This window comes from Lepisma saccharinum, chromosome 2, assembly GCF_977018435.1.
Source record: "Lepisma saccharinum chromosome 2, izLepSacc3.1, whole genome shotgun sequence".
Lineage (NCBI taxonomy): Eukaryota > Metazoa > Arthropoda > Insecta > Zygentoma > Lepismatidae > Lepisma > Lepisma saccharinum.
In genome coordinates, this window is record NC_139230.1 from 63,439,073 (window position 1) to 63,453,715 (window position 14,643).

The window sequence follows — 14,643 nt, forward strand, 5'->3', positions numbered from 1 at the left end:
ATTGTAATTAGTTCTTCATGGACCTCAAAGTAAATTTCACAATAAGTATTTTAGGAGCAAAGAAGTGTCAATGAAATGTAAATATAATATGATAACTTAATGTAAACACCACAATGTTCACACTTCGAATGTTGTGAAGTTTATGTAATTTAATTGACTAGTTGGTATTGGGGGATATATTTCAAAACCATACGAGAAAGTTTCATTAGAATATACAACTTCTATCGTAATATATGTACGGATGCAAATTTATGCTAGTGTGTCCGTAAAGTGGTATATCAACATATGTTATATACTCACATTCACTGCCACAGGTTACGTGTGCTACATTTTTCGATAGTGCCACTGTTATTCTCTTATTCTTTTAAGAGAAAACATTGTTTTCCCAAATCTTCAGCAGTTATTAGCATCTAAACTTGCGAAGTGGTATACCGTGTTTGTGCAGATGCCATTTTTAAAGATGCTATTTTAAGGATCGTATGAGACCTGTTATGCTGCCTTTGTGAACTGAAGACGTCTACTTAACTACCATGTGAGACTGGCTTAAGTGTCCACCCCCCTCTGGCTGTTTCGAGGGTAAGGTGAACACAGATTTCGCGAACCTATGAATTGGCACCCGGAATTGTTGGCATGACAATTATACAGCATGTCCCGCTTATACGTATAATAAAAGAAAAATCACAACTATTTTACTTACCAATATATTTTGTCCGAAGTTTGTACAAACATGTAACAACTCGGAATTTTTTTTTTACAAATCAAGAAAACTACTACACTTCTAAATGTGTCACAGCAAATGTCAAACTGGTTCTCAGCCTCAAGCCACACTTTTTGAAGCATGTGTGGGGTAATGTTGCTTACTGCAACCACAATTCTTTCACACAGTCTTGCAAATCTCTAACTGGTGTACAGTGAGGTCTGGTGACCATGGGGGCAATTCAATAAAATTCGAACCTCTTCCTATCCATTTTCCATTGAAATGCTTGTCCAGGAAGTCTCGAACGAGATTTGAGAAATGACATGGTGCTCCATCTTGTTGCAGGATGGCCCGAGGTGGAAGTTGGGGTATGACGAAAAGCTGTAACATGTCCAAGTAATTGTTGGAATTCACTGTTCCCTCGGCGAAGAAGAAGGGACTGATGATTTTGGTCTTCATCACATTACACCGCACCACACGTTCAATTTCGAAGAACCTTGTTCTCTCACATGAACCTCGTGAGGATTTTCGGAACCCCATATCCTATAATTGTGTGTGTTATCATGATGGCTAACATGGAAAGTGGCCTCATTCGAAAAGCTAACACTGTCCAAGAATAAATTGTCCTGATCAATTTTCCTAAGCATTTCGTTAGCAAATTGAACCCTGACAGGCTTATCAGGTTTTATGCGTTGATGAAGTTGAATTTTGTATGCATGAAGGTGCAGTCTCTTGTGGAGTACCCTGTGTATCGCAGATTTAGGAATTTGCAGTTGCCTGCTAGCTTGGCGTATGAATTTCCTCAGACTCTGGCTAAATGAGGCATGAACACGCTCCACATTCTCATCAGACACTTTCTTTTTTGAATGCTTACCCCTTATCGGCAACAAAGGACCGGTTTCACGTAACTGTTTTTCCCATTTCTTTATTGAAATGTACAATGGAACTTCTCCTTTAGCACCCAAACCATAATGTGCACAAAATCGTCTCTGCACAAGTGTCAGACTTCACTTCAGACAACGTTAGAACACAAAACACCTTTTCTTGTGGTAACCACATGACGATTGGCTACTGAGAAACTGATAATATCAGTTTTCAAGACATTCTGGCTACTGCACATGCACAACTACCACTGAATGTGTTGCTAAGAAACATTCTGAGTCATTTCTGTTATTTCATTTAAAATGAAATAACAATCACGCTATTCTGACAGTTTGTTTGTAAGTTATGAATTTTTCTTTTGTTATATGTATAAGTGAACATGCTGTACTTTCTTATGTTATCTGCATTAGGAAAGTGATTAATGACAGTTTCACTAAGCTATACTACTTTTGTTATCTTGCCAAATTTTCAAGTTAATTGCTGCTCTCTTTCTTCTCCCTTGTAGAAACAATCCTCTCTTCTTTCTTGGCAGTGATGTAATTTCTCATTTTATGTTGACAACACAACACTCGCGAGAGACTACAAACTCTTAGTTAACAGAAGCTGTCCAACTCAAATATCACTCTGCTGGCTGGAAGTTCCAGGTGGTGTTGCAGGTGGCAGCACAATTTGCCATGGTAAAAATATGTTGCAGGCCTGGAATGTTGTTATAATTATAATTGTACAATAATACGCAATCTTGCCAGTGACAAAGGTATGGCAATCACAGCATAAATGTTTCTTCTTGTGCACTACATTATCGGTTTTTTAATATTCTTCTTGTGAAATGAGAAAATCAAGTGGAAAGACGTGAGAGCTGTATTTTGTGATTTATTATTTTGCGCTTAATGTAATTATGCAATCTATGCTTCAAAGTTATAGTAACATGGGACAAGTACGAAGATCAATGCCCTAAAGCAGAATATCGAACTTCCATGTCAGAGCTACACAATCACGGTAGCAATTTACCATATAAATGAATGGAACGAATTTTCAAGATGGCGGCCATAGTCTATACCCTTAACTTAAAATATTTCTATTCTTTGTAGCTGAATTTTGGTGTTTCTAATGATCTTAGCAAAATACAGGTTAATGATAATGACACTATTTACGGTTTAACATGATTAGTATTTTGTATATTATTCTACAAGAAATTTGCTATTTTGGCCTATAGAAATTGTTGAATTGTAAATGAAAGGAAATGACATATTACATTTCCTTTCATATGAGTATCACCCCATCAGTACATATGTTTTGTTTTCTTTCTTTCCTTTCTTAGATCCTAATAAACACCATTTAATGATTGAGATTAATGTACTTTCACAAAAAGTGATACTGATATCTAAAAATTTTTGTGTACATTATTCTGTAATTTTATTTAAAGTTATTTCAATAAGTACTTTTTAAAAACGAGATTTCCATAATTTAAATCTTGATTTGAATCTAGATTTAAATCAGCCTGATTTAAATCAAACCACCTTGCTTAACAGAAACCTGGCAATAGATCTTTCATTTCACATTCAAAAGTGAGATTACTGAGTCCGCTAAATTTGGCCTGAATCATACCATTCTACACTACCTTCCAGGAGTTTTTCCTAAGGTTCAATTTTGAGAAAGATAGTTCTTTTTTTGTGGTTGTTACTTGAAGAGTAGGAAACAAACAGAAGGCGGTACAGGATATAGAGAACACTGGAAGCTAGTGTAGAGCTATCAAGGAGAAGAAATTTTGCCAAAGCACTTGATTTCAGATTTAAGCACATTCCCGAAATTTAGAACTTCATCAGGAAATTCGAAAGATAAATCATCTTCATACCCATTACAGAGGGAAATCGCTGCCTCGGAGGTTGTAGGAAGGAAGGAAGAATTGCTAATAGTATTCATGCTCTTCTTCAGTAGAAAACAACTGAAGCATTTAAATGCCCTACACCTTGCTCCATGACAGTTTGAGGTGCGTTATTGTTAACATTAAAATCGGGTATGCAAGGTTAAGAGACTGAAGAAAGGCCAAGACAAAGCAATTTTTATTCAAGAAAAGAGTAAATGGATAAAAATGTCCAAGCAATTTTTGCATTAATGTTTCACATGAGAAGAGACATAATAATTCTGACTCCCCCCCCCCCCCTTGGGCTTAGGGCTCCCGCCTGCCTCCATGTTATGCCTCTGATTTGACGTATTCATTCAAATTATGACGTTAAACTACAGAGCATTCCCTGACATTCGCTACGAGACTCTGCGGTAAGCTGCCTGGCATCAGCGCTTGTCTTTCCTGGTGAATGGGTCAGCGACAGTCGCTAGAGTTTTCTATTAAAATTACAGTTTTCAATATTGTGTACTAACCTTGACTACAGAAGGGGTTGAAAATGATGTTCCTCTGCTGCAACACATTCCTGGCATCTCCAAAGGAAATTGGCATTTACACGTGCAAGTTCGTCTACTGTAATTCTCCCGATTTTTTCTCAACTCATGGCTGGTGTGCGGATTGTCTTTGTATACTTTATTTCCCCATTTTTCTTTCCACTTTTATTCAGAACTGACCCTGTTACTGTAAACTTTTTTACAAGGTTTAATATAAGCGACTGTCGTGGACCCGTTCACCGGGAGAGACAAGCGCTGATGCCAGGCCGCTTGCCGCAGAGTCTCGTAGCGAATGTCAGGGAATGCTCTGTAGAATATAAAGCCAGATAAAACAAAAAATATATATGTATAATTCATGTTATACATGGAAAAGTCTGATATACACATGAAATCACATATTTACAATGATTTTTTAACAATTTACACCACAGAGCAAAGTGTGGGGTTCTGACAGGAAATAGAGTGTGTATCTACCATCACATGGGAACCGCATCATCAGTATTTGTGGCACCAGAAGTATTTTGAATTACCGAGCTAAGTGGTGTGATTTTGGCAGGGATTAAGTGCTTACCTACCACCACAGGGGAGTCGTAACATGGGCATTTGTAGAGTGAGAAATAATGGAAAATAACTTCTTTAAAAATTGGTTTGAACATATTAAACTGTCATGAAAATACATAGACAATGTGACCTACAATTGAAAATGATAGTTCAAAAACACAATGGAAGTGTACGTTTTGGTATATTAGCAGGGAAATTTTCTAAAATAAAAACAAGAAATTTTGGAAAATATAACACTATAAAGTAAAAAAGATAAAAGATAATGCCAATTTTTGGTGTCTTAATATATCAGTATCTGTCATGTGAGATTGATTTAGAATTTGTTTGTCCGCCGCCAAGTATGGCCATTATATACACCCTTTAGTATATATCGGGAAAGATACCCTTATCTACAACCCTTACCTTAAAATTAAAAAGGGGTCTGGAAAATAACTTTCCCAAAATGACTTCCAAGGTATCAAACTCTCACAAAGAGGCATAGCCCATGAGACCTAAAATTTGAAACTACTATAAAAACACAATGAAAGTATAAATTTAGGTATATTCCCCAGAAATGCACTAAAATGAAAATGTGAATTAGGCAGGCAGGTGGAGAATGGCACCAATTTAGAAAAAAATAACTAAAAATCAAGATCCCTACTGATTAGGCATAAATAAAACAAGAATATCAGTAGTAATTTATTTAGTTTATAACTGTCAGGGAACAATGTAAATTTTGTCCTGCTGTTCAGTGAACAATGTATATAATTAATGTTTTTATCTTGTTTTCCTTTTTTGTGTATATGCATCAGCATCAAGTGAAAAATGATTTTATATAATGTGTGAAGTGTGTGGGCTGCAGAACCTCCTGCATACTTGATTACGGGAACTTACACACCCACAAGTAAATTCGGGAACGTCCCGAGAGGTGAGCCAGGCTCTTTGCTAGGGCGTTGCCATGAGAAAAGAACAGTCGTCATCAGAGAGTTGTCGTGAGAGGAACCGTGACACACGCGCTCGGTTTCAAGTGCACTGTAGAGACAGTCTACAGCGGAAGACAGTCCTTCGTGTATATTGTTTAGTTATTGTATAGTCCTTCATATATGTGTATTATAGACATTATATGTATGTATATATAGTCTTTGTGTGTCTGTTACTTAACCAGACACAGTGTTTGAACCGACAAATTTAGGATAATTCGGGCCAGGGTGGAGTTCAGCCAGTTAGCCAATGTAGTGCGGGGCTTTTTGGAAACTGACATTCAACATATTGTCCTCCGGGCCGGATGTGTTGCAGTTGTAGTGTTCGTGCCGTATTCCGGTATTTCGTCATCGGGGAATCAACAAGCCAGAAGAAGAGTCAACGTGCCACACCCTCGGTCCGCCATATGTGTTTAGCGTCTCTTGTACGACAAGTCAACATGGAGCAGTTACAGGCATCAAAGACAGTCCTCAAGCAGGAAGTTACTCGGATTAAAAACAAGTCAGCTTCGCCAACGCTGGAAAGTCTGACACTTCAAGTCTACATAGACAAGGTCCTTCAACTAAGTGCAGACTGTAGTGCATTACTTGTGAATCTTGCTAAACAGTGCGAAGAAACATTGTTCTCTGAGTACTACGATGAACTAAGTCTGGTGCAAGACAGATTAGAGTTCTTGTTGGGCTTCCTGTACCAAAAACAGAAGGAAGCCGTTTCTCCCATTGTCGCGGTCGTGGGGAACAGTGATGCAAAAAGTGACGTTCGGTTACCAAAACTAACATTACCAGAATTCAGTGGTGACATACATCAATGGTTGTCATTTCGGGACTTATTCGTGGCATCGGTTCATGACAACAAACACCTCAGTGGCACTCAGAAGCTGCAATACTTGAATTTAGCATTAAAGGGTGAACCATCATTATTAATCCAGTCCATCGCAATAACTGATGCAAACTACGAGGAGGTGTGGAATCTACTAGTTTCACGGTACCAAAACAAGAGAGAGATTGTGAACAGCATGATTAAATGCTTGTTGAATCAACTTTGTGCGCCATCAAGTTCAATCACAGGATTACGCAAGCTCTTTGATGTCACTTCTGAGTGTGTGCATATGCTGAAGGTATTGGTATTCCTGTAGAGGCTTGGGATGCAATATTAGTCTTTCACACCACCGACAAGTTGGATGCAGAATCTCGGCAACAGTGGGAACTTTCACTGAAGAATTCAGAAGTGCCTAAGTCTGAGGATTTGAGTACGTTCCTGGATGTGCATGCCAGAGCTCTTGCAGTGTCTACGGTGACCTCTTGCCTTCCAATGTCCAGCAAACACCCTCCCAGGTCCACTGATTGTCAAGTGAAGAAGAATGTAAATTCGTATCGCACAGGTGCTGAAACTGTGTGTGTTAAATGCCATGGACACCACAGGTTGCATACTTGTCAGAAGTATCAACAAATATCTGTGAGAGATTGGTACTATTTTTGAAAACCAATGATCTGTGCTACAACTGTTTGAAATCTAATTGTAACGTCGGAAAGTGTACTTCGCGCATGTGTATGTTGTGCTTTAGAAAGCACCACACATCCCTTCACTTCTCTCCTAGTGAAAATCCCAGTTCTATGCAGCAAGTAACGTCCCACATCGCCAACAAGAAGAAAGCCATTCTATTGCAGGAAGTTCTCTTGTCCACAGCCGTCTTGGGCATCAGGGATAGACACAACAACATTCAGCATTTTCATGCACTCTTAGATACGGGCTTTGAGTGTACATTTGTCAAGGAAGACTGTAGTCAGCAATTAGGCCTTCGAAAGAAACACATCAGTTTTGCCATATCCGGTATTTTAGCAACCGGTACAGGTACTTCTCATTCCATGGTGGACCTACAGTTTAGGTCAAAAGCGGGCAACGAAACATACACCACCAAAGCCATCGATGTGAAGAAGATTGCAAATAATTTGCCCAAGCAGCAATTCACTTTTGATCAACAGTGGACACACCTACATAACCTTGATCTTGCCGACCCGTCCTTCAACAAATCAGGGAAAATAGACATTTTATTTGGTGCAGATATTGTTCCCTTACTTTTAAGACCTGAGAAAGTGGCAGGTCCAGTAGGTACACCAACGGCCATAAGTACTTCACTTGCGTGGATTCACTTGCGTGGATTCTTATTGGCAGAATTAACGTTCCGTGCAATAAGCACGCAGTGTCATTGCATCATGCGTCATGTAGTGGTCTGCACGCTACCCTACAGCGCTTCTGGGAAATAGAGACTGTGCCATCGGTAAAACTGTACAACGAAGAAGAAAACTTTTGTGCACAGCATTTTCGAAACGCACACGAACGTGACATCAACGGTAGTTATGTTGTGAGATTGTCCTTCCGAGAACAAAGTGGTGTTCTGGGAGCTTGACGACCTCTAGCGATGCAGCGTCTCAAACAAGTGGAGAAACAACTCATCAAGAATCCGCAACGTCAACAAAAGTATGCCGAGTGTATGCAGGAATACCTAGACTTGGGTCACATGATCATCATTCCGAATTCAGAATTACCTGTGTCCCAAGAAAGCTGTTGCTACCTTCCACACCATAGTGTCATCAAAAAGGACAGTTCCACAATGGCTTTACAGATCGTGCACATCGCCAGTGCGAAGACGACGACACGAGTTTCCCTCAACGATAAGTTGCTTGTAGGACCCAAGATACAAAACGACATAATGCCTTTGTTGCTAAGTTTTCGTACGTATCAAATTGCCCTTACTTCGGACTTTGTCAAAAAGTTCCGACAGGTGAAAATACACCCAGATGATGCAGAATATCATCGCATTGTGTGAAGGAAGTCACCGAAAGAAGAGATACGAGACTTCAGATTAGAGAGACTGACGTTTTGTATGGCTAGTGCTCCTTTCTTAGCCACCAGGTGTTTACAACAGCTGGCTCACGACGAAGAGGCAGACTTCCCTGAAGCAGCGCCAATTACATTCAGAGACTTTTTTGTAGACAATCTAGTGACTGGCAGTGATACAGTAACACAAGCTAGCGCGTTACGAAAACAAATAAGTGAACTTGTACAAAGAGGTGGTTTTGAATTGCGGAAATGGTGCTCGAACAATTCAGAAGTATTGAATGAAATCCCTGTACATTTGCGAGAAACGAACTTTCCATTGGATGTGAGCATAAATCAACATAAAAAGGCACTCAGGATCGAATGGCATCCAGCAAGTGACGAATTTGCAGTATCAGTGACGCAACCTGCAACTCATGAGCAATTGACCAAGCGCATATTGCTATCAGACTTCGCGAAAATATTTGACCCCCTCGGGTGGATATCTCCAGTAACTGTCAAAGATCTTCATGCAAACACTTTGGCAAGCTGAACTTGACTGGGATGATGTACTTCCACCAGAACTAGAAATTGCATGGCGAAGTTTTCGGGTGGAGTTGCATAAGTTGCAGGATATTAAGGTGCCTAGGCACATCGTGTCTTCAAAACCCCTAACGTGCGAACTGATAGGCTTTTGTGACAGTTCTGAGCGGGCCTATGCAGTCACTGCCTATTTACGTTCTACATACACCGATGACAGTGTTGAAGTGCATCTCGTAGCAAGCAAAACGAGAGTCGCGCCTCAGAAGAAAGTGACTCTCCCGAGACTCGAACTCTGTTCTGCAGTGTTACTCATACGTTTGCTGCAGACAATAAAGGAAGCTCTTCATTTGAACATTACAGATATGCTTGCATTTACTGATTCTACAATAGTGTTGTGTTGGATGAACTCTTCTCCTTTTAATTGGCATACATTTATTGCCAACAGAGTTGCTAAAATACACGACGTTCTCCCTGCAGAGAATTGGTTCCATGTGTGCAGAAAAGAGAATCCAGCTGATTTGGCAACAAGAGGAATTTCTCCCTCAACCCTGGTCGAACATGATATTTGGTTCCCCGGCCCACAGTGGTTACATAATCAATCCTTCAATCGTACATGCACGGTCAACGCAGCAGGAACAGCTGAGGTTGAGAGAGAGAGAAAATAGGGTCTTCTCGTGTTACAGTCTTGGGTCGAGGTTGAGGAGTTATTAGTAAACAAGTATTCAACCTTATCAAAGCTCCTTGCTTGTGTTAGTGAAACAAGCCCAAATTACAGCATTCCCTACATAAATGAAGCATTTGAAAGAAGGGAATCCTTTGCCTTCGAACAACCAATTACTCAGTTTGACTCCTTTCCTGGACCAGGAGGGAATTCTGAGAGTATGTGGACATTTACGCAATGCACAAATGATAATTGACAAGAAACATCCCATTCTGTTACCTCGTGTACATAAACTTACAGAGCTCATCGTGAAACATGAACATTTGAAACATTTACATGCGGGACCACAATTGCTTCTTGCTGTCCTACAGCAACGTTTTTGGATTATACGAGGGAGGGACTTAATTCGTGTTTTAAGTGCAAAGAATGTTTTAAGGAAAAACAGTTGACAGCATCTCAACTCATGGGTAGTTCGCCAGCCCCTCGCATCAACCAGGCCGAGTATTTGCAAATACAGGTGTAGATTACTGCGGCCCATTTTCAATAAAGAGTTGCCAACTCAGGTCTTCAAAAATCACCAAAGGATACGTCACTCTTTTCATGTGTCTTGCAACCAAAGCAATTCACTTCAATGCCTACATTCATTGCTGCATTACGTAGGTTTGTAGCCAGACGTGGCAAACCTAACCAGATCTTCAGCGATTGTGGAACGAACTTCGCAGGGGCAAACAGAGAATTGAAAAAGCTACTTCAATTCATGCGACAAAAAGAGCACATCCAATCGGTGTTAGATGTTATGGCCTCTCAAGGCATACAATGGAATTTCAATCCACTGGGAGCAGCACACTGGGGTGGAGTATGGGAAATTTCAGTGAAGGCAGTGAAATATCACTTGAATAAGTTATGGGCTCAACATTACTCACTTATGAGCAGTTCATCACGTTATTGACACAAATAGAGGTGTGTCTTAACTCGAGGCCATTAACGGAGTTAAGTAGTGATCCAAATGACCTAACGGCACTCATGCCAGGACACTTCTTAACTGGTGATTTGTTACTGGCTGTTCCACAAGCAGACTTTACGTACTCATTACGCAACATTTTTGGAAACTGTGGGCAACAGCACTTGTCCAGACTCCAGCAACGGGCCAAATGGATGGAGAAGAAGGAAAATCTACAGATAGGAGATCTGGTGTTGTTGAAAGAACCTACCCCTCCACAGCAATGGAAGCTAGGAAGAGTAGTGAAAGTTCATCCTGGACCAGACAAGTTAGTAGGATCTGTGACAGTGCGAACAGTTGATGAACAATACAGACGTCCAATTGTGAAACTTGCTCCTCTCCCTTATTCTAAGGAGACATAAGTGTACTACATTGAAATTATTGATTGTGGTTGAAATTAATATTTCAATGGGGAGGGGGGAGTCTGTTCGGTGAACAAAGTATATAATTACTGTTTTTATCTTGTTTTCCTTTTTTGTGTATATGCATCAGCATCAAGTGAAAAATGATTTTATATAATGTGTGACGTGTGTGGACTGCGGAACCTCCCGCATACTTGATTACGGGAACTTACATACCCACAAGTAACTTCAGGAATGTCCCGAGAGGTGAGCCAGGCTCTTTGCTTGGGTGTTACGAGAAAAGAACAGTCGTCATCATGAGAGGAACCATGACACACGTGCACGGTTACAAGTGCGCTGTAGAGACAGTGTACAGCAGAATAGACAGTCATTCGTGTATATTGTTTAGGTATTGTATAGTCCTTTGTATATGTGTATTATAGACATTAAATGTGTGTATATATCATCTTTGTGCGTCTGGCCAGGATATTGGAGTTCTGAGTAGCTGTTCATCAATTCATCTAATCCCCATTCATCATCATTGTCGCAATTATCCAAAAGTAGCAGAAAAGCCATGTAAAATAACTAAATCAATCAGTCAATCAATGAACACTTGGTTCTGGGATCCAAATCCAGGTACCCCTAACCTTATATTGTTGGCCATCCCTAGTATATACACTCATGCCCATAAGTTAAGGCAGTTGCGAGGTTCACTAGAAAACATTGGGTTGCTGTGACAATGAATGCACGAAAACGTCCCCTGTCAACACTTAAACATGTGACATACAGGTACAATACCAATTAGTGCAGCTGGAACAGTCCATGTGCGAAGATATGTTGAGTAAAGTGTTTCTGACTGCGTGTTGTGTGCTTTTGGCTCACAGTGATCGAATCATAGGGAAACAGGATGGCACAGCAAACACATTTGGATGACAGTGTGCATGGCTGGTTCATCGGCAGATTAGAGGCCAGCCAAAGTCAAAGAGAGGTGGGTCAAGAGTTGAATGTCACCAGTAACATCATTTCTTGTCTGTGGAGGTGGTTCCAGGTGGACAGAAACATTCAACGACAGTATGGGCATATTAAAACCACATGCTACAACCCAGCACCTGCACTGGCTAGAAACCAGTGGCTTCAAGAGGTTGCTCTGTATGCAAGGCAACCTGTCCGATGCATTCCCCTCACACAAAGACAGCGCGTGGCTCCTCGAATATGGTGTAATACCTACCCACCGTGAGTATGCCCATGAACAGTGGGGTAGTTGCTGTTCATGGATGAGTCATGGTTTAACCTGGAGAGTGATTCTCCGTGCTTGTTCATCTTGTGCACCCCTAGGATATGGTATAACCCTCCCAATATTGTGGAAAGGGGCCAATATTGTGATGCCAATGCTCTCATCTGGTGGGGCATCATGTTAGGAGCACGTACACCACTGCATGTGTTTCCACAGGGTACTGTGGCAGCTGTGGACTATAGGGATGACATCTTGCGAGATGTGTGCAACACTTTTCTGTGGTGCATATGGACCTGGATTCCATCTGATGAATGATAATGTCAGACCACAGAGAGCATGCCTGGTAGAGGAGTATCTGCAGCATGAGGACATCACGTGTCTGGAGTGGCCTGCTTGCTCACTGGGCCTCAATCTGATTGAACATGCATGAGATGCTCTAGGCCCAAGGATTGCAGCCCTAACTCCGCCACCATTGCCCATTTTGGACCTCTGAAGCGTGCTTGTCCAGCAATGGAATGTGTCCACAGTACACTCTGGATGGCCTGATTCACAGTATGGGGAGCGAGCCATTGTGCAACCTGTGTTGCTGTCCGGGGTCACCACACCCTGTATTGACTGGTTCTAGCACTGTCCACCATAAAATGTATACCACCAGCGGAGAGAGACCACACCATGTAAGTGCTGCTAACTGTCAATTTCCAGTGTGACTGTATACCTTGTACAGTCACGGACACTGCCAGGTTGTAAGGAATACATTGACATTCAATAGAATTGTTACAACCCCGCAGTGTCAGTGACTGTACACATGTTGCCAGGGCACGTTTTTATGCATCCATTATTGCAGTGGTCCAATGTTTTCTAGTGAATCTCGCAAATCCCTTAACTTATGGACATGAGTGCATGTGTGTATGCGGGCCTTCCCAATGGGGTAGTGGTAATGTTGTCAATACATGATGAAGGCACATTGTGGTTCAGACCCCATTCTAAACTGTAGGTCCAGTCCTGGCTAGCCTTTCTGTGCATAAAACAGAGTTAAAAACAAAACTCGTGTTATTTATGCACATAAAATATGGTCATTATCTACATTCATAATGGGGAAATCAGCAATAGTGTTTTTAGAAATAATAATAATAATGCCTCAATGAGCCCCTTTTCGGGAATGCCTCAGCTTTAGAAACATAATTAACCCTCCTGGTAAGTTAAATCACAACCACATCCCAAATTTAATTTTGTGGGTTTGGAACACACTTCACCACCAATTTCATTCCACCATTTCCTGTCCATAAGTTAAAAGCTACCCAGTTAGAAATTGAAAAGACTTGTTGCTTTCTGTTCATCTTCTAAACCTGTTGTGTATTGGGACGAAACCGAAACCACCTGCTTTGTTCCAACCTCCCTCCTTCCAGCTCATCAGGTGGTTGTGATGTCCTGTGGTGAGTCTGCCAACTGACAGCAGGGTTGCATTTTCAAGAAAAGTGAGAGAAAAAGAAAGAAAGGAAAAAAAAAAAACCTATCTTTCAAGATTAAAATTTATTAATTTTCAGAATGTTGATGCATCAGATGCCAATTTGAAAACAAGATAATTGTGACTATAGTTAACCCATAAGCTTATATGGAAAATGTTCGTCTTCACCAGGGTAGGAGATTCTTAAGTAATAAATGTTTTTTTTTGTTGTTGTTTTTGTTCATGGTTAGCTGTATTTGGTTTTATATGCATGATAAATTAGCAAATAAATCATGCAATTATTAAGAATTTTCTGTATGCAAGCAAAGTTTCAATATAGTAATTTTAATTACAGAGGATATGGATGACTTGGCGGTCCTTGTTCCTATTGGCTTGGCAGGCACGTTTTATGCACAACTTGATGAGTTTCTCAGGTAAGAAATTTGTAATAGTTGTGTAGCATAATTAACTTTATTGGTTTATTTTAATAATAATATGATTTGTAGTTGAAACATTTTTTTTAATATTGAACCCTTGTGCATGCAGTGGTTTACACCAGAGGTGGTCACTCTCCAGAGGGCAGACCTCACCCTCACCCTCCAAAGATGGGTGGGGACCAAGTCAAGTCATGAGGGTGAGGGCAAAAGGCAAGCCATGAGGGTGAGGGAGAAGTCTATCCATGATGGTGTGGGAGGGTGAGGATGAAAGTCAGTCGTTAGGGTGAGGACAAAGTCAATCCTTGAGGGTGAAAAGCGAGTTGTGAGGGCAAAGTCAAGTACAAGTACAGCAAGTTCCAACGAGGATAGTGGCAGTGGACACTGAAATTAATAGAACAAAGAAGAAAATACAGTTTCGCGGATAAAGTGAGTATTATTTTCTCCATATTTATATACTACCGCGTGTCTCTTCCCAATTATGAATTACAAGTTTTGTTTACTAGGGGTGTTTTTACGTGCCTTTGGATGTTGAATTGACCGAAATCTGGTATTCCAGTTGAGGGTTGCAAGGTAGTACGCCACATCTTTGGAAAATCCAAACTGGACAACTGATTGGTGACTCATACTAGGACATAAGGACACCAACTCACCCCTTCTTTTTCCTGCCTGAAA

The 14,643-nt window shown here is 40.7% G+C and overlaps 1 protein-coding gene across 1 annotated transcript in view; it reads left to right on the forward strand.

Moving 5' to 3' along the window:
- LOC145984056 (mortality factor 4-like protein 1) overlaps nt 1-14,643 on the forward strand; it is a 156,556-nt gene that overhangs the window by 115,661 nt on the left and 26,252 nt on the right. The window contains exon 9 of the mRNA XM_083117423.1: nt 13,890-13,968. Coding sequence (XP_082973549.1) covers nt 13,890-13,968 — 79 coding nt within the window. The remainder of the gene's footprint in view (nt 1-13,889; nt 13,969-14,643) is intronic.